At 39.3% G+C, this 21,641-nt stretch overlaps 1 protein-coding gene across 8 annotated transcripts in view; it reads right to left on the bottom strand.

Annotated features, from left to right (window-relative positions):
* The window catches only part of LOC139164552 (carboxyl-terminal PDZ ligand of neuronal nitric oxide synthase protein-like), a 230,310-nt gene extending 216,879 nt beyond the window's left edge, over positions 1–13,431 (bottom strand). For all 8 annotated transcript variants that reach the window (XR_011558634.1, XM_070746840.1, XM_070746843.1 and 5 more), the window contains exon 1: positions 13,047–13,431. Coding sequence is in view for 7 of the 8 variants with exons in the window: in XM_070746840.1 (XP_070602941.1) it covers positions 13,047–13,169 (123 nt within the window). In the remaining variant the exon portion in view is untranslated. The remainder of the gene's footprint in view (positions 1–13,046) is intronic.
* Positions 13,432–21,641: the final 8,210 nt, after the last annotated feature.

Genomic DNA, 21,641 nt, shown 5'->3' with positions numbered 1-21,641 from the left:
TTTCTTTCTTTCTCTTTCTTTCTCTCCTTCCTTCCTTCCTTTCCTCCCTCCATTTCTTGCTTTCCTTTTCCTTCCTCCCTTCTTTCCTCCCTCATTCCCTTCTTTCACTCCTTCCTCTCTTACTCTCCCCTTTCATAAGTTTCCTTGCTTCCTTCCTCTGTTCCTGTCCCTTCCCTCTTTCCTTCCTTCCTTCCCACCCACCCTCCGTCCATTCATTCACCCATTCCTCTCTTGATCGCCCCTTTTACGGCGCCGCTGACAGCTAGCTCCCCACCACCACCGGGCCATGGAAAACTGGTCTAGCTTAAAGCCGGTCCCTGGTGCAAAAAAGGTTGGGGACCTCTGTCCTACAGGATTGGGTGGCAGAGAAGTTGAAAGTTTGCCATGTTGATTGTTTTGGGTAAAAAGAGGAAGGGAAGGAAAGCTCTCAGTTTATCATCTTATTAGGTTCTTGTAATGTCTACATTTCCTGACTTGGCCTAGCAAGGTCAGAAGAAACATCAGCTTTAATGATTTATTCATTCTGCACTCCATTTCTGAGACCATAGAATAAATAGGATTTCTACATCCACTTTCTCTAATTCTAGTCCTATCAAAGGATGGTCAGAGGCTTCCCCCAGAAGGAGCAAATAGGCTTGTGGGCCAAAGTGCTGACCAATAGGACCTTCTAAGTGTTGGCATTAAAACTTTCTTACTTGGCTGATTTTAATTTTTCTGCTTGCAGGCAAATTCGGGATAGGAGCCGAACTTCCTAGTTGGCTTCCAGTTGTCTCGGTGGTGTCGGTGTTTAGAGCGAGGATGGCTCCAAAAAAGGCCGCTGAGAAGAAGAAGATGATGATGATATCCATAGAAGCGAAGCAGGAGATCATTAATTTGCACGAAAAAGGGACTCGTGTTGTTGACCTTGCGAGGAAGTTCCAACGCAGCACATCCACCATCTGTACAATCCTGAAGCAGAAGGACATCCTTAAAGGTGTTAAACCAGCAAAAGGAGCGACAATAATTTCCCAACTCAGGACGTCTGTTCATGAAGAGATGGAGAGGTTATTGCTAATTTGGATAAAAGAAAAGGAGCTGGCCAGAGATACAATAACAGAGGCGGTCATCAGCGAGAAGGCTCGTGCGATATTCGCCGATCTGAAGAGCAATGAACCATCCTCGTCGGGAGATCCAGATGAGTTCAAGGCAAGCCATGGGTGGTTTGACAGGTTCAGAAAAAGAAGTGGCATTCACTCAGTGGTTCGGCATGGGGAGGCAGCGAGTGCAGACATCAAGGCAGCGGAGGAGTTTGTTGTGCATTTTGCTAGCCTGGTTGAACAAGAAGGCTATGTCTCTCAACAGATCTTTAACTGTGATGAGACTGGGCTGTTTTGGAAGAAAATGCCCCGTAGGACTTTCATTACTGCCGAGGAAAAGAGCCTGCCAGGACATAAGCCCATGAAGGACCGTCTAACCCTTGCATTGTGTGCAAACGCGTTGGGTGACTGTAAAGTGAAGCCACTTCTCGTGTACCATTCGGAGAATCCTCGCGCGTTCAAGACGCACAAAATCCTAAAGGAAAGACTCCATGTCCTGTGGCGCTCCAATGCAAGGGCATGGGTAACGAGGCAGTTCTTTGTGGACTGGGTAAATCTTGTTTTTGGTCCTACGGTGAAGGAATATCTTCTGGCTAATGAACTCCCCCTACAAGCCTTACTGCTGCTCGACAATGCTCCAGGCCACCCACCTGCTCTTCAAGACGACATCCTTGAAGAATTTCAATTTGTGAAGGTTGTCTTTCTCCCACCCAACACGACTTCAATCCTGCAACCAATGGATCAGCAGGTCATAGCTAACTTCAAGAAACTGTACACGAAGCATCTGTTCCGCCGATGTTTCGATGTAACAGAGAACACAAACTTGACACTGCGTGAGTTTTGGAAGGATCATTTTAACATCGTTTCTTGCCTTAACATCATTGACCTTGCCTGGCAAGAAGTGTCAAGGCGAAACCTGAACTCGGCGTGGAAGAAGTTGTGGCCTGCTGCTGTTGCACCAAGGGACTCTGCTGAGCCCGAGGGTGAGACTGAGGACATCACCGAGACTGACACCCCATTGGAGGAGATTGTGTCACTCGGTAAGTGTATGGGTCTGGAGGTAGACGAGGGTGACATCAATGAGCTTGTCGAAGAGCATGAAGAACCGCTCTCTACAGAGGACCTGAAGGCGCTCCATAAGATGCAACAGACGGATCTGACCCAAGAGATGAGCAGCAGTGAGGAAGAGATGCAGGAACCACAGAAAGCCATTCCTACCAGTGAGATAAAAGCGATGCTAGCGCAATGGGAGAACGTTGTCAGTTTTGTGGAAAAAAATCACCCAGAGAAAGTAGCCACGAGTTGTTCAGCAGCACTTTTCAATGACACCTCATTGACTCACTTTCGCAACATTTTGAAAAGCAGGAAAAAGCAGATGTCATTGGACACATTTTTTACAAAAAGAGCTGCTCCAAGTGAAAGTGCAGCCAAAAAGGCAAAAACAGATGATTAGGCTACTGTGTACATATGTAAATTTAAAAGTTTAAGAAAGTTTACAAGTTTCTTCATTAAAAACATGTATTTTTGCATAATTTAGACTAACTTTGTGAATTTTTTGAGGGCTGGAACCAATTAAAATTATTTACATTAATTCCTATGGGGAAAAGTCGTTCGAGATAAGAGCTGCTCGACTTAAGAGCACAGGTCCGGAACGAATTAAACTCGTATCTCGAGGTACCACTGTACAGTGTTTTTCAACCAGTGTGCCGCGAGACATGGTCAGGTGTGCCGCGAAACTCAGAGAGAGAGAGAGAGAAAGCAAGAGAGAGAAAGAGCGAGCGACAGAGAGAAAAAGAACAAGAGAGAGAAAGAAAGCAAGAGAGAGAGAAAGAACAAGAAAAAGAAAGCAAGAGAAAGATAGAGAAAGAAAGCAAGAGAGAGAGAGGGAGGGAGGGAAGGAGAGAGAGAGAAAGACATAGAGGGAGGGAGGGAGAGAGAGAGAAAGAAAGCAAAAAAGAGGAAGGAAGGAAGAGAAAGGGATGGAGAGAAAGAAAGATGAAGGGAGAGAAAGAGGGAGGGAGAAAGAAATAGAGCGAAAGGTAGGAAGAGAGAGAAAGAGATTTTTTTTGTCGGAATTTTTTTTAGTCTCCCCTCCCCCCCCCCGTCGCTCAATGTGCCCCAGGGTTTCGTAAATGTAAAAAATGTGTGCTAATATATTCAAAATGGCAAAACGATTTTTAAAAAGAAGGGATACAGGGAAAACATACAGATCTCGACAAATTGATATTAGGAGGAGAGAAAAACTTCATAACAAAAATATATAACTATTTAATACACTATGAAATGGAAACAGAATTAGTGAAAGGATCTATGACTAGTTGGGCAAGAAATATGGGATATAACATCTACATTGACCAATGGAAGACAGTATGGGAAAAAAACTATAAAATAACTAAATCTGCAGCATACAAAGAAAATATTATAAAAATGTTTTATAGGTGGCATATATCACCATCAAGACTAGCCCAAATTTATCCCAAATTAAAACCAAATTGCTGGAGATGTACAAATACAAATGGAACATTTTTCCACATGTGGTGGACCTGCCCAAAAATCAGAACAATATGGATTAAAATTAGAAATTGAATATATGAAATTACTAAAATTAAATTACAAATCAAACCAGAGATTTTTCTATTAGGTATAATAGATTTAAAAATTAAGAAAAAAGAATATCACCTTTTACAACACATAATAACGGCAAGCAGGATTACTATAGCACAAAACTGGAAGAAAGAAGAACCACCAACAGATAGAGATTTGATCAAAAAAATCCTAGACTGTGCTGAATACGATACATTAACACAAAAATTGAAGAATGATAAAAACTCACAAGACACAGACACATGGAAAAACTTTTATAATTGGGTCAACGATCGAGGGGATAAAAAAAAACAACAAATAAATAAATAAAGAATTAAAATACAATAACAACCCAAATATAGATAAGTATCACTTTATTTATCTGTTGACAACTTTTAATTGAAATATTATTGTTACTTTGATATAAGAACAGAGATGTATATATGTACAATTTATAAATATTTATATATATGATTTCGCTGATATGAATTTCCGTAAAAATACAATAAGAGCAGCTGCAACGAGGCAGCAGGGGTAGGGATGGGGTTATTTGTTGTATTGTCTTTTAACAGAAAAAATACAATCGTACTCACAATTTATGTACTCAATGATCTGTTAATAGATGTCTTTTATTTATGTATATAATTTAATAAATTTTATTTTTTTAAAAAAAACAATGCCAATCTCTTTCCTTTTTTACTATTTTCATAGAAACATGTTTACTTTAAAAATATTTAGTCATTAAATTGCACTGCATTCATTTCAGTTAATTATTGGCAAATCATTTATTATATAATTTCTGAATGACTTGGATAATTCATGTTTCAAATTCAAGATGAAAAAATCAGAAATTGCCAAGGAACAGTTCTAAAAATAACATTAATATGCTGGATAGTACAATCTACTTTTACTTTTTCATATCTGAGTATCACAATTACAGGGAGAAACTAATTACACAAAGGTACAAATGTCATACAACCCAACTTTAATAATATTCTGGAAAATACAGGAAAAATAAATTTTAACTTCAAGTAGATAATTTTTCCAGAATTTTCTTTTTGGAAGCTCTATGAAAAGTGTCAGTAATTTAGATCAAGAAATGAAAGAGTTTTGATTTAAATCTGATAATAGCAGTATAAAAATTGAACGTTTTGCAGAATCGGCATGCAGTTATTATGTGTATTATTAATTATTATTATTATTTAATTATTTCTCTGAAATATTTCTTACCTCTCTTAAATACACAATTTCCTTATAAATGCATATACCCCCTGAATATAGAGAGGCAGTATAGCAATAGAGAACAATTCAACTTGGAAAACAAAAACAGCATGGAAAATTTGGAGAACTATATATATATTAATTATTATCTTGGTGATTATCTAGATTTTGGCTACTATACGTATATATTTGGTATGCCTATCAATATTGTCACCACTTCAAACTACTTTATTCCTATCTCCAGAAATAAGTTGTAAAAATACTTAGATTCAGGTTTGGGAGATGGAATGTGACAAAATTCCTGAACACCAGGATTACATTGAGCTATTCCATGCTTAGCCTGCCATGTACAGTATGACTTAATATCTACACATGCACTGGTACATTATTTCTTCCCTAACAACCTCCCTTTAAATTACGTTCCTTATGAGGTGCTAGAACACACAGAGAAAAGCAAAGAGGTTCTAAAGTTTTTCACCTAAAGTTTGACACATAATAGAATATGCAGTCTTTTAAATATTTAGCCATATATTACTTTGAAGGTCTAAATATACCATTTTCTAATTCAGAATGGAAATATTTTCCCAAGGAGCCACATGAGAAACTGGGCCTGTTGTGGAGAGTAAAACCAATAGGGCTGTGAAGGTGTGAAAGCATGCACGCACACACACATTTACGTAAATTGGGAAAAAAAGGTTGCCTTCAAAATAAAAGCAATGGCGTTGTATTTATTAATCAGATTTATTAATCAGATTTGTATGCCGCCCCTCTCTGCACACATTATGTATAATTATTTATATCTGATTTCTAATATTCAATTGACCTCATGTGGGCCAGACAGGGACAGCCAACGTTCCTCAGCATGTTATGTTCTTTTTATAACTGTTTATAAATGAGCCCATTTTTAAAGAAGGCAGATAAGCTACATCTACACTAGGAAAATCAAAGTATAAACTAAATCAATAGACATTGTGTATTTCTGACAAGCTGCATGTTTTTGTTTGTAGTATTCACTCTATATTAATTTTATATTTTAATGATAGTTATTTTTTAATTTACTAGTGGAAAGAAAGTAGGAAATAGCAATGTTAAAAATAAAACAGCGCACTAGGTAAAATTAATAATCCTTGGCCAAATTTTAGCTTTCAGTCAAATTAGTTCACTGCTGTCACTTTCCTCTTCATTTTATTTTAAAACAAAAAGCAGGAAAATACTCCCTAATGAGTGCTTAAACTTGAAAAATAAAAAAGAAGGGTGACAGATGGATGGTCTTTATTCATCTTATTAGATTTATGTGACCCTTGGCCAGAAAAGCAGCTTTTGCAGTGAGGGATGTTTTTCCCCCCACTCCATTTGCTTAATGTAATCATTCAAAATTTTACAGAACTCCTATAGAAGATAATTTTACAAATTGTTGTTTCAACTTTCATGCAATTTGGCAACTTGTATAAAAACCAACAATCATATGATTGTGAAAAATTAATAAAAATTAATAGAAACCTAGTAATTTGCTCATTTTAATAAAGTGACTGGGGTGCTGTAGGGTTTCCTGCTCAGGCAGGGGATTGGACTCGATGACCTAACGGTATGTATGTATGTATGTATGTATGTATGTATGTATGAATGAATGAATGAATGAATGAATGAATGAATGAATGAATGAATGAATAAATAAATAATGCTGTGTGTAATTAACTATTATTTGAAATTTTGATTCACAGCATATACTAGTTATAGACCTGGCTAGTTATGGATTCAAGCATACCACTTAAGAGTGGGATGAAAAATTATAGTGATTAATCTAAATATAAAGGAATCGAGTGTTGCACCCCAAACAAGGTACCAACTTTGCTTTCCCCCCTCCACCCCTTTACACTAATGTTTGTTAATATAACAACTCTAGAGATAAATGGCATGTTGTCTAAAAACACAGGATGAAAGAGACTCAGATTATCCTGTGACACTGAGCAAGCCCATTCTTTTCTTTTTCATCCTGGGACTGCTGAATCACTCAAGCAAAGGAAACGAAGTGTGTAAACTGAAGGACCTGCACATGACCAAGGGGAACAAATATACACCAAATAAGCAGAATCAGTTGTAATATGAAGGAACAAGTACAGTTGTCAAATTGCAACTCCAGTGATACCTCGTTTTACGAACACCTCTTCATACGAACTTTTCGTGATACGAACCCAGGGTTTAAAATTTGTTTGCCTCATCTTAAGAACCATTTTCATCATACGAACCCGAGCCTGGGTGCCTGGGCTCTCTTACTGCACGTGCGTTCTCTTACTCCCGCAGGGATTCCCCTGCCTTGTGACTGCCACCGCTGGGATTTCCCATTTGTTTCCTGCCCCCGCCAGGATTCCCCACCTCCCGACTGCCAGCCGAAGCGCCTGGGATTTTCCCTTGGCTTTCCAGTGGCTGGTCGAGATGCCGCCCTTCCTCCTCCTCTTGCCTAGTGGGCGGCAAAGCGCTTGGGAGGATGTCAGGTTCCGGGTCTGGAGTCACCCCTTCTGCCCCCCCAAGCCAAGTTGGTGGCTCCCAGCTTCTCTGAGCCTCCGCTCAGAAACCCCGAAGCCGGGACACATTTGCTGAAGGTGGCTTGACCCTCTCCCTTTTGCCTTTTCCTTTTCCCTCATCGAAATCGCAAGCAATTTACGGTCTGGCATTTTCAAAGCAACAAAAGAAGAAACAGAAAGAGGGAATCAGCAGCTCGTTGGGCAGCGTGTAAGTGCGCCTGGCCATCGCGAGTGATTAAAACGACTTAAGTACAAAACGGAAAACAGAACCTGACTCATCTCTTTAAGTGCACTTGAATCCAATTTATTTATTTATTTATTTATTTATTTATTTATTAGATTTGTATGCCGCCCCTCTCCGAAGACTCGGGGCGGCTCACAACAAGATAGAACAAATCATAAATAATCCAAATAACATTAAAATATTTAAAGATTTAAAAGAACCCCATATACTAACATAACCTTTCCTGAGCCTCAGGTGTGTGTTTCTGTGTGCATGGGTAAAATATGGCAGGTAAGGGGTGAGGAAGCCTCATTTTCCTTCACACAATGAGCTGCTCCCTCCCGAGACGGATGTGGGGTTTTAAATCCCACAACTGATACATGCTCTCTGCAGAGGCAACTGAAATTAATCTCAGTGTGCATTTTATGGACTATACAACATGCATTGTTAAAACAAAATAAAAACATCAATTTGCAGAGGTTCTTTACAGTTGGGGTTGATTAGGAGACTCCCCCCCTTTTTTTCTCTGAAGGGAAAGGAGGTCGGAAAGCTGGAGAGCAATTTGGAGTTGCTTTTGAATGAACACCATGATTCCGGGTGACAATTTGATTTGATTTTTTTTTGGGGGGGGGTGCCTTGGAAATGCCAGATTCCTCTTCTACAAGCTTCCAACTCTGACCCACATCTCTGGAATCCCCCTTTAGAAAAAACAAAACGCTAATTTCTTATTTCAAATCTAAAGCGAGCAGAATTTTTTTTTTTTTACAGTTCCCCTTCTAACCCGAGCCCGCCTTCACTGCCTCATCTGAAGTGCAAAGGAAAAGTTTACCGGATTGAATTAACCTCTTTCTCCCAATCATCTCCAGTTTCCAGCATCCTCTCGCAATGAAAATAGCCAAGCTCAAGGCACTAGAATCTCTGCTCATTCAACCCAGGCCAGTGAAGCTTCAGATTCCCATGGCGGGCTTCCTTGCCTGCCGGTTGCCTATCCTGATGCTGTGCATTTTTAACGACTTCCTCCTTTCCTTACCCTGGCTCCTAAGTGTTCCGCCATCTACCCCTTGGCATCGAATTCGTGTCCAGTTTAAAAAAAACTGGAGATGATTGGGAGAAAGAGATTAATTCAATCTAGACTGGCCACCTCCCCCTGTCCTGAGTGCCGCAGGGACATTGTGAACAGTTCACTCAAGCCAGCACCTGGGAAGTTGACTGGAGCAGCGAGCTAAAGAAACGGATGGTCGGCGGGAGGCAAGCAAAGTGCCGAGGAAAGCAGCAGGAGGCAGAAAGGGGCATGCGTGTGCAAATTCCAACGACCTTGGCTCGGCGATCATGGGAGCCTCCGTGTTGCAAGCAGCCGCCAGGAGGGCTGGGTGCCGGCCAAGCCAAGCTTCCCAGCCGGCAGAGACTGCTTAGCCGCAAGGGGGATGTGGCGTCAGGAGTTTCTCCTTGCGCTTCTCCCCACCCATCAGGAGGGCAAGGAGGCCGCACCCCCCTCGCCTCCACAGCTGCCTCCACCAGCTGGGAAGCTTGGCTTTGTACGAAGCTTGGGGGGTAGGAGGGGTGACTCTGGACCCGTAGCCTGACATCCCCTCCAGCGCTTTGTCGCGGAAAACTTTCAAGGAGGGTGGGAGCCCTGCCAGTTGACAAGCCGCAAGGCAGCTTCCCGCACATGTCAATCCATCCACGAGGCTCCCTCTGGGCAGCCTGCATTGTCTTCCCCCCCTCCTCTACTCGCCCACGTACAAGGATCAGAATACCGGCATTTATGAGGCAAAAGGGGTGAGTTTTGGGCTTGCATGCATTGTTAGCTTTTACATTGATTCCTATGGGAAACATTGTTTCATCTTACAAACTTTTCAACTTATGAACCTCATCAGGGAACGAATTAAATTCGTAAGATGTGGTATCACTGTATTTGGTTCATAGAAGACAGAAATATACATTTTCACAAATATATATTTCTATATTTATTTATTTATTTATTTATATATGTATATGTATGTGCGTCCACACATATGGAGTATACGTGTCATTCTCAACTGGTCTTCAAGAACCTCCCATAAGCCTATAGATACCTCCAACTTCTACTTATTGTATAACCTCTGCCCTCTCCCCTTGCCACTGATATGTCATTTGACTCTTTTCTCTTTAGGTTTGGGTTCTTCTAGCATTTTTACATTCTAGACATCGGATCATTCTTTACCTTTTCATGCATTTTTATTATGTACTTTTAGTTATTGCTGTATCCTATACAAATTAATTGCTCAACAATTCAAAACCAAATGAACTATGAAGGAGATAAAGACAAAATGGAAATTAGCTGACACTAGAATAACAAAAGACGCTACAAGTATAGAATAGAGCTGGAAGGGACCTTGGAGGTCATCTAGTCCAGCCCTCTGCTCATGCAGAACCTATACCCATGATGGCAGACCTATAGCACGCATGCCACCTGTGGAGCCATATTACAGGGCATGCGAGACTTTGCCATGTGTCAGCTCCAGCACATGCCAGCTGATTTTCGGCCTTGGGGAAAGGCTGCTTCGTCTGCCAGACACTTCAGGGAAGCAAAAAAAATGCCCAGTGGACAAACTGGAAATTTGGAAAAGTGCACTTCCGGTTTGCCATTGTGCTGTTTTTTGCATTCCAGAAGATTCAGGAAAGCTGCCTGAAGCCCCAGAATGCAAAAAACAGCACAATGGGCAAACCGGAAGTGTGTTTTCCAAATTTCCGGTTTGCCCATTGTTCTGGTTTTTTTGCACTTTGGAGCTTTAGGAAGCTTCCCTAAAGCCTCTGGAGTGCAGAAAACAGCACAATGGGCAAACTGGAAGTGTGTTTCCCTGAACTTCTGGTTTGCCTGTTTGGGCATTTTTTTCATGTACCAGGCTTTAGAAAGGCCTGTGCACATGCACGGGGTGGGGTGAGGGGTGGAGGGCAGACAGTCTCTTCTTAAAAACATCCAGTGATAAAGCACCCACAATGTCTGAAGGCAAGCTCTTTCACTGGTTAATTGTCCTCACTGTTAGGAAGTTTCTCTTTAATTTCAGGTTGCTTCTCTCTTTGATTAGTTATCCCAGGCATGTTTAAATTCAGTTACTGTGTAAAATGTGAAAAAATATTATTTTACTGAAAGAGTAGTAGATGCTTGGAATAAACTTCCAGCAGACAGTAGCTGAATTTAAACATGCCTGGGATAAGCATAGATCCATCCTACCATAAAATACAGGAAATAGTATAAGGGCAGACTAGATGGATCATGAGGTCTTTTTCTGCCGTCAATCTCTATGTTTCTATGTTTCTAGTCACACATGCAGTAATGATATTTAACGTTTTGTGGTGTATTTTTCTCCTTCACATCTGCCACTTACTGAAAAGAAGCATTAGACTGGATAAGGTTCTGTGCCACTGCATAAGGGAAAGTCTCCTACAGTGTTCAGGGACAGACACAACTCCCCCCCCCTCTTGTGAACACTATTTAGAGGGGCATCGAAACTGGTCCAAATAAATAACTACATAACATGCAATATAGTAGAAGAACAACATGGATCCTGTAAATAGTATATTGTTAGTTACCCTTTCCTGTCAGCCCCTAAAGGTGGAACTTCTCTGTGTCTGAGGTAGAACTGACTACTTCAGATATAAATAGATAATACTTATTAGATACCTAATCAGATCTTACTTTAAAAGAAAAAGAACTTTGCAAGGAGACCATCAATGATGAATGTAATAGAATATCAATGCAAGACAACATAATTTTGCATGCAATTTAATTTATTTTATGTGTGCCCTTTTAATTAAAGAATTCAAAGTGTTTTGTTAACTGAGAAATAGTTAGAAATAGTAAATAGGTGATACAGCAAAACAATTTCACAGTATAAAGAAAAGACCAATTCTGCGCTTGTTTGTGTTATGCAGGTTCCACAGAGCTCAAATGCCCTTGCTGCAAGCATCTGACCTTTAAGGAACCTAGGGAAAATATTAGAACTTTTTTCCTTCAGGGTACCTAACAACAGTTGTCTCCACAATGATTCCTTACTCAAGTGATTTGTTGCTATTTGTTTCTTGGCTCATCCATCCATCCCTGGTACTCAACACTCAGCTCTTTCACTGGATCAATTGCTTATTTCTGTCTTGTATTCTTTTCATTAACCCTTTTGTGATTGTCTATTTTGCCACCATATATGAAGAATATACATGATGTGTCAAAAGACTGGGAAGTCACCTCCCCATCTATGTTTCCAGCAATTGTGAAGTTTTCCAACAACACTTGCCTCTGAAGTTAGTTCTGCTTTCCAAGTTGATCCTAGGCAATTGCGGGTCTGCAATTCTACATTTTTAAAGAATTCATGAATAGACAGCATAAGATCATCACAGAAATTAAGACTGCATTGCATTAGATTCCTTATATTAAATATTAATTAGAAAAATATACATTCAATAAGATACTTCATTTTCTCATTACAGCTTTGTAGAATTCCAGATTGCAGTTCTAATTCTAGAGATCAAAGTAGTCTTGCACAGTGACAGTTCTCTGAAAGTTATCCATGAAATTTGTAGGTTAGAAGTACAGTAAGGTAAAAAGCCATGGTCCATTGCTCCTTATTGCTACCCTGAATTATAAATTCTAAGTTCTAAAACAGTCACAGTATAATTGATTCATATTTATTTGCATCCAGGAAAAGAGAAGTCCAAAACCTGGATCCTTGAATAAAGGCAACAGTGAAAAGCACCTGCTCTTGAAACTTCAGGCAATAAATCCGAGCAGAATAAAACGAGGAAGTACCTACAAGGTGTAATCTAACCTGAAAACTGAATTCCCAGAATGCAAGAGGAAGATGAACCAATGAACGGCTAGAAAAGCCAGCGAGGCAGACTCAGCTACTGGCTTGGAATCCTCTTTTGCAGAACCATCGACTCATCCAAAGCAACTTCATCCCATCTCCGGACTTATCCTTGGAGGAACAAGTCTTAGAAGCCATTGGTACCGTAACAACAGTTCGATACCACGACCATCACCGCCCCCGAAAAGAACTTCAAAACTGCGCAAAGATGCAAACGGTAAAGTTCAGCAGTAACGAGAACCTACCGGAGCCGACCTAGTCAACAGGAACCGGCGTTTTCTTTCCCCGAAGGTGTTCTGCGGTGGAAACCGGAGCCCCGGACTCCATTTCAACTCTTCTTACATTTAGGATCCTAGCGCTGAGTATTAAGAAGACCACACAGACACATGCAAACGCGAGTCGAGAACGACTAAAGAGCCACCTAAACTGCTCTACATCAGAGCTGAGGAAGTTCCGAAAGCCCCATTTCCTCTCCTGCCCAATTCTAGTCCTCCCCGTTCCTTGCAGGCGTACCAGGGACTGCTAAACACTCTTTGCCCGGCCCCATCCGACGGCGCCCCTTCGGCCAGCTGGCCCCTACCTTGGCCTCGAAGCCGATGCCATGCTGGAAGGCGTCGTCGTTATGTAGCGGGACGCGTAGGTCGTGTCTGTCGTCCACTAGGTTGTATCGGGACCTAACCGAGGGAGAGGCTCCCACGGGCATGGCGAGGAAAAGCGAGCGGCTCCCCGGGCAAGCCGCGTAGAACCTAGCGAGCTGCGCACCAAGCTGGCGACCGACCGAAGGGCACGGAGGCCGTGGCGCCGCCAGTGGCGGCAGCAATACCCGCCTCCTCCGTCTGATCCCAAAGTGGGGCGGGACCTGGTTGGAGGCGGGATCTGGGCTTTCTCCCGGCGGTGCCCCAAGTACAACGGGACCTCTCGGGAAGAAAAGGTAGCGCGTTCCCGGGGCATGCGCCCAGCCAGGCGAAAGGGAAAAGCCAGGATCCGATCAGTCTGGTGGGCGGGCTTTCTCCTTCCCGTGAGAATCCAACGGCGAGGCAGGCGGGGGCGGGACTGGAGAGGCGTCTGTTCGCCGCGCTCTCTGGGAATAGCAGTAGTACAGAGCGCAAAAGTGAGGCCGAGGACCGCTGTTCGCTGCGGGGCCAGGGAGGTATTGGTCGAGGGAAGTAGCTGTTTAGAAGCATCTTTGTGGAAGGGGGAGGGAAGAAAAGGGGAAAGTAAGTGGAAGAAGGTCGGCCCGAGATATTCTTTTTTCAGCGTATTTATATAGAAAAGGACATTGGGGTTCCAGGAGAAATTCAGGGAAGGAGGCAATGCGGTTGTACAGTTAAGTTTCTTCGGGCGGCACCTGATATCTTTTAAGTTGCTCTGGGTCGAAGAATTCCGGCGCTTGAGCTACTAATTTGGGTTCCAAGACTTTGTCTTGGGTTCTTTACTTCCTCTTCGCCACTTTTAAATCGTGAGAGAACACGCAGTGGTCTGGTCAGATTCCTTTATTAGGAATCCACAGCTTGCAACAAAGAAAGCATTTTGTAGCAACATGTAACAACACTGGGCTCGGGTTTCCCTTTTTTAAAGGGCTCAGGTTTTGGGAGGCATGGCTTTGACAGCCGTTTGTACTTTCCCACTCGCGGCTTAACCAATTACTTTAAACTATCTACAAATAGGTAATTTGAATAATGATTGACACCCCCATAACCATGGATACAGAACACTATCCTACCTCATCTTTTTTCCGGGAGCCATCTTCCGTTCCCGCGGCTGGCCATTTCAGCAGTGGCATTGCCCACAGACATGGGAGGCAGTGTTCCCTCTAATTTTTTGGGGGGCTGGGCGGAAAAGTATAGTGTCTGAGCGGCAGTCCCTTCGGGACTGGGCGGCACAGAAATAATAAATGAATGAATGAATGAATAAACAAACAAACAAACAACAAACAAATAAAAAACCCACCCTGTTTTGCCTCAGAGAATTTCAAAATAAAATACTGTACTGTGTGTCTATAACAGTGAGCTCATAATAGGGCAACTCTATCAATATCAAAATGCCACTTAAATACGTAGTTGAGCTACTTTCAAACTAGATTTTGATTTTCTTTCTCTCTTCCTTACTCCCATTCTTTTTCTTTCTCTTTTCCTTCCTCTCTTTTTTCTATCTGTTTCTCTCTCTTCCTTTCTCTCTCCTTCCCTCTCACTCTTTCCCTCTCGGCTTCTGGGCAGGTTTGGAAAACTCTGAGTTGATGATGATTTTTAAGTGAGCGATTGCTCACTGCTCAGCTTAGAGGGAACTATGATGGGAGGATGGACAAAGTTGCACATACTAACAATGTGTGAAGTTTTAGAGCACCAAAAAGAAATGTAGACGTGTGATTGTTTTCTTAAGGCAGTGATGATAATTTAATTTGCAAAACACACTGGTCATACAGCACCTCCAGTCCCCAGCGTTAAAATCTCAAGTCCCCGAGCCTGCAGGAAAGTACGTGGGTCACATTTCAATCAAAATCTGCTTTGACAGCGAGACTTCTGCGAACAGGAGAGTGTTCTATTCACAAGCAGGCACTTTCAAGAACTTTATAATCTCAAAAACAAAAGTTAATATTGAGTACATCATTTTAGCACTGAAGAAAACAAAACCAATTCCCGTGCAACCCTGCAGAATGAGTTTCATCCCCTCCTCATAGTCCATCCCTTGGCCAGCACCTTCAGAAGTGTTCTTACCTCCCAGGGTTGATTGTAGCCTCCGCATCCCATCTTATCCTTTCCTCCCCCCAGTTTTTTGACAAGCTGAAAAGCAGTCATAGTCATAGGAAGAGTAAGCATTTTTCAGTCTTGACATGCAGATCCCCTGAGAAAAAAAGATATCTGAAAAATATTAAACACATATTAACATCCCATTTTCATTCTCTTTCCCTTGACATGTATCTCAGGTTTCTAAGGGTACCTAGAGTTGAATTTGTTCACTAATCCATCTGCCTTAACATTGTGGCCTTTGACCCATTCTGCCTCTGATATTGAATACCTTTCCCATTGCATTAGGTATTGTAAATTTCCCTTGAAATACTGTATTTAGAATCTAAGATCCTTTTTATTTCATAGTGATCTTCTTCACCCCCTATATTGGGCCTGGGGTTTCTTTTCTTACCGGTCTGAACTTAGATCCCTGAGCAGGTTTTAACAAACTATAAGGTGCACTTTTCCTACTATTTTGGATAGCTGTAGCTCTACTGTAACTGGGTTGATGATTTTCACAAGAGAAAAAGGATCTACCAAAGTTTTCAGAGTATAAGATGCACTCCCCCCCCAAAAGAAGATGAAAACTTGGGTGCATCTTATACACTGAATGTAGCCCCACCCGGTCACCCCCGCCCTTTTGCCTCTGCCTCCCAGCAATTTATTTCCTTGCAGCAAACAGAACAGAGGCTGATTAGCACAAGCAATTGATTAACAGTTTCTCAGTTTCTCCACCATCAGCTGATTCAGGCTGCAGGCAGATAGCATGTGATAAAACTGAAAGTAAAACTAAAACAGCAGGGAGGCAAATTGCTAGGAAGAACAGGTAGAGGCAGAATTTTATTTGCTTGTGCTTTCAGCCAGCTGAAACTGGCTGTTTGTTGTTTGCTACAAGGAGATAAGTCAATATCTATAAATGCCTATAGAATGTTCAAATTATTATACTTATTTTTTGAAGACTGCTTTATTATTGTTCTATATAACTTAACAAAATGAACAAGCTTTTAAAAATAAATGCTTGATCTGAAGAGGTTCAGTGCTATTGTATCTTTTTTTAAATAGCAGAGAATAACATAAACTTCCAGAAAGCTACATCAATTTTAACAGCATCTGTACAAGTATCGTCTGAAATGTAACTATGTACTGTTGTAATATTAAGATAAGACGGCTAAGTTAAACCCTGATTTAGTCTTTTTTTTTTTGTAAAAAGATTTTATAGGTTTACATAAAACAAACATATAACAGTGCACAGTGCATGTGCCCGTCACCTAACAACACCCCCCCCATCACCCCCACCACCCCTACAGAGGGATTCAAAAAAATATTTTGCTTATTTATCTATCTATTAATCCTTGGCTCTATCTTGAACAAATATTACTGAAAGAGTGATTGTAATTTATTTTTCATATTTGCATCACAGATTCTACTTAACATATAGTCTTTTACCTTGTTCCATCACACCATCAGCTTCTCCAATTTATTCTCATCAAAATTATTTAATCTTATTTCCATAATTTCAAAATGTATGTGGTCCACCATATACCAGTACCAATTTTGTACTGTCCATTTTGTAGAATCTTTCCAACCTAATACCATCACCGCTTGAGCACTTTCCAATGCTGCGGTTTTAATTTCCTTAAATTCTCCTAGTTCCCTATATTTAATTAAAATTGCTATTTCTTTTGTAATAATCCAGTTAATGTTTAACATTTTATTAATTTCATTCTGCACTACCTTCCAGAATTTCTGAATTTCTGCACACTCCCAGATCATATGCATAAAAATTCCTTTTTTCTGGCACCCATGCCAACATTTACCCTTCTCTTTCCCCTGGAAGTGTGCAATTTGTACAGGTGTATAATACCATTTATGTAAAAATTTTCTTCTCATTTCTCTAACTCTCATATTTTTAATCTTGTATATATTTTCTATTATTTCTTTCATTTCTTTTTCATCTATTTGTAAATCATCCTGCCAACATCTTGTTAAACTTTTTGTTACTTCTTCTTCCATCTGCAATAGCATTCTATATATATTACCGGCTTGTGCTTTACTTTCATTTATCTTTTCACTTAATATTTTTTCTAAACTATTTTCTTCCCGTAAGAAGGCTTCTTTATTCTCACTTTTGTTTAAATATGTACATATTGCATTAATCTGCAACCATTTCTGTTTACCTATCCACCATTCCAATCTGGTTCTACTAACTCTTCCATCTTTCTCATATAATTGTTCAATTCTCGTTATGCCTTTACTATTTAATACTTTAATAATTCTACTTAGATTAACATCATCCCCTATATTCAATACATATAACGTTGATAGCCTGGATACCTTTATTCCACTTTTCCTCTGCCATTTAAGCCATATTTCTAAACATGCTTTAAAAGGATCACTTAAGGTACTGGTTTCGATTCTACTCCAATTTTTAAATAATAGTTCTTTGTTATTTATATTATTAATTTCTTTTTCTAATTCTACCCATTTCTTTTCCCCCCATAACTGTAGCTCCAGTAACCTTTCCATTTGAAAAGCATTTCTATATAATAATAGACATGGGCTGCCCCAACCCCCCTCTTTCTCTTGTGCAAACTGCCAGTGCTTCCTTATTCTGGGTTTTTTATCTCCTTCAATCCAAAAGTTTAGTCTATTGTCCCATTCTCTTAATTTTGCCTCAGGAAAACTACCCGGTAGAACCTGAAACAAATACATCATTTTTGGTATTATCATCATCTTAAGGGCTCTAATCTTAGCCATTCTTCCTAACTTTTTACCCTTCCAATTTTTAATCTGCTTCTGGATTTTTTTCCATATTAGGTTATAATTGGCCGTAACTATTTTTATTGGATTCTTGAACAACCAAATTCCCAAATATTTCATTTTTTTACAACCTAATTTCAATCCTGAAATTTTTTGAATCTCGATTTGCTCTTTGGGGCCAGTATTTAAACATATTATCTCTGATTTATCTATATTAACCTTAAGTCCAGATTGATCTTTAAATTCCTGAAGCAGTATCATTATTCTTTTCATCATTTCAATTGGGGTTTCAGACATCACTATAGCATCATCTGCAAATAAGTTTAATTTCAATTCAAGTTCCCCTATTTGATAGCCTCTCCATTCCTTATCATTTCTAATTTTGTTTGCTAAGGTCTCAATTGCTAATGCAAATAACATTGGGGATAGTGGGCAACCCTGCTTAGTTCCATTCTGAATTTTAACCATTTCTGTTCTATTGCCATTTACTCTGATTTGAGCCACATTATCCTTATATATTGTTTCTATAACTCTACAAAATATGTCTCCCATATTTAAGTCTTTACATAATTGAAATAGGTAGTCATGGTTAACTTTGTCAAAAGCCTTATAGACATCTAATTTTAAAATACTTAATTTTCTTTTGGTACTGGTAGCATGGTGTAAAACATTGACCACGTTTCTTATTGGTTCATAAATTTTCCTTCCTTTCACAAATCCATATTGATCTTCTCCAATTATTTTTGGTAATATATTCTCCACCCTATTTGCCAATATTTTCATAAATATCTTATAATCCTGATTTAATAGGCTGATGGGGCGATAAGAACTCGGGTCAATTAAATCATGATCTGGTTTTGGGACCGTTATAATTTCTGACATTTTCCACGTCTGTGGAGTTTCAAAAGTCTCCATTACATTATTAAACAATTTTTCCATATGCGGTAATAATTCATTCATATACACTTTATAATATTCAGCAGTAAAACCGTCTGGACCTGGTGCTTTGGCAGGTTTCAATCCCTTAATAACTCTAGATATCTCCTCATTTGTGATTTTTGCATTTAACATTTGGCTATCCTCTTCCTTTAATTTCTTTTTAACCTCTGAGGTTTGCGAAATAACATACTCTTTTTTATATAATTCCCCATAAAAATCTCTCATTATTTTTTCCATTTCTACATTACTACGTTTTATTACACCATCCTTATCTTTTAAAGCAGAGATGTGAGATTTCTCTTTTCTTTTTTTCAAATAGTGTACCATTTGCTTCATTGATTTGTTACTCCAACCCCTAATTCTATGTTTCATAATCATCTTCATTTTATTCCATCTTTCTTCATCAAGTAATTGTAATTTCTTTTTCTTAAATGATAGTAATAAATTCCATTCTCTATTTCTTGTAATTTTTAAAGTTTCTTGGATGAAATCTATTTCTTTTAATAAATTATTCCTCTTAGCATCCCAGGATTTCCTAATAAAAGCTTCAGTACTAATGCAATTACCCCTCATTACTGCTTTATGTTTATCCCAAACTATTGTTTGTTTAATCTCACATGTTGCATTAATACAAAAGAATCCATTAAGTTCTCTTTGTAATTTAATTCTACTCTCCTCATTTGCTGAGACGATGGGGTTATACCTCCAAATTCTTTGTTTCCTACAAACCTCTATCTCTATCACAGCCAGGAGAGGAGCATGGTCTGATAGCCAAATAGTTTTCACTTCCGCTTTCTTAAACTTTACCTTATCTGTTTTATTAATTAACATATAGTCTATACAGCTAAATTTGTTATGTCTTGCGGAATAGAAAGTATCTCTATTAACTATATTCTCATGAAGATCCATCATATTAATTTTATTTAGGTGTAACTTTTTCTTTTTCCCCTTCCCTGCTGTCAATTCCAAATTAAAATCGCCTGCTAAAATCACTATACCTTCCGCAAAATCATCTAGTTTCCGTTTTACATTTATTATAAATTGTTTTGCATTTACATTGGGAGCATAAATTACCGCTAAGGTTACTAACTTGTTTCTTATTTTTCCCTTAATAAATAGCATTCTGCCATCTTTGTCCCTTTTAATATTACTTAACTGAAAATGCACTCTTCGGTGAAACAAGATGGCGACTCCTTTTGCCTTATTCGTTCCTCTCGACTCATAAACTTTCTGCCACTCAGTATTTGTGACTAATCTGTCTGTTTTTTCCCTTCCCTTATGAGTTTCTGATAAAAATAAAACATCTGCCTTACTGTCCTTTGCCAGCTTCATGATTCTATAACGTTTTTTCTGTGATGAGAGACCATTTACATTCAGCGATAATAACCCTATATCACCCATTTACATAATTTAAATGCATTTCCCCTTCCAACAAAACAGAGCCTACCGGAAAGATGGTTTTTTATTACAACGAATCCCCACCCTGGTGCCCCTATCCTGACACCCCCCCAGGGGGAGGCAACGGAAAAAACTTTTGTTACTAAGAGGCACTCCTGGATCTGCGTTCCCTCAGAAAGCCCCCCCTTCCTCCCCATTTTACAACATAATAAAAGATTCCCCCCTCCTTCCCTCCTCTCCCCTTGTTAACTAGTATCTTCTTTTAAATAGCAGAGAATAACATAAACTTCCAGAAAGCTACATCAATTTTAACAGCATCTGTACAAGTATCGTCTGAAATGTAACTATGTACTATTGTAATATTAAGATAAGACGGCTAAGTTAAACCCTGATTTAGTCATGTGTGAAGTAGATCTATTTAAATAATTGGGAGGAGTTAGTGTGACTACATTTAAGAAAACTTTATGGCATCAATGTACTGCCATAATGTACATTTCTCCCATTCTTTGCTATTTCTATGGGTCAGGCACACATGCACAGAAATACACAGCAAACAATGTATACCATCTGTACTGTTTGCTGTTTGCTGGGAGGCAAATTGCTGGAAAGCAGAGGCCCCCTTGTTTTCTTCCCCAAAAGCTAGGTGTGTCTTATACTTCAGAGTGTCTTATACTCCCAAAAATACAGTATATACCTAACTTTCCACATAGGTGCTTTAGCCTCAGGTACTTTGTGGAAAATACACTTTCCCCCACTGTAAACTCTTTTTGTAGAGCCCTTTCCCCCACATCATTCACCAAATTCTTAATTAAAATTCTTAATTTATATCTATTTTGTTTCGGTATACATTATTTATCTTGTGCTACCTCCTTTTCGAATTTTGTCATCTGTATTTCAAAGATTGTTTTATCTTCTCATTCAAGATCAAAATGCTATTAGCTATCAAAATTTCTGTTGGCTATTTGCTTTTTTTTCTAGTAAATCTATGCCATAGTGCTTCAATCCATTTCTTACATACTTATCTCATTCATGTTTTTTAACCCTCAATTTAATAAAGCTGCCCTTTAAGAGGAAAAATCCAAATCTACTCTTCAAAACAACAAAAACATCAATTCATATCAGGCATTTCATGTCTTAAATCTAATTATGATAATAGCAATGCAGGGGGGGAAACCAAAAATTGTTATTAAGAGTTCAAATTGCATAATTCCAAAAATGTTAATGTTATACTATTATTTTCCCAAATTAATCATCCTTTAATTATCATATTTTTTTATATCAATTTTCCCTTTCCCTGTGCTTCTCTTTTCCATTATAATTCCCATTATTATAATCTTATAGTTCAGATAATC

The sequence above is a fragment of the Erythrolamprus reginae genome, chromosome 3 (assembly GCF_031021105.1).
Source record: "Erythrolamprus reginae isolate rEryReg1 chromosome 3, rEryReg1.hap1, whole genome shotgun sequence".
In the NCBI taxonomy this organism is placed as follows: domain Eukaryota; kingdom Metazoa; phylum Chordata; class Lepidosauria; order Squamata; family Dipsadidae; genus Erythrolamprus; species Erythrolamprus reginae.
This window is presented reverse-complemented; position numbering and strand designations above follow the sequence as displayed.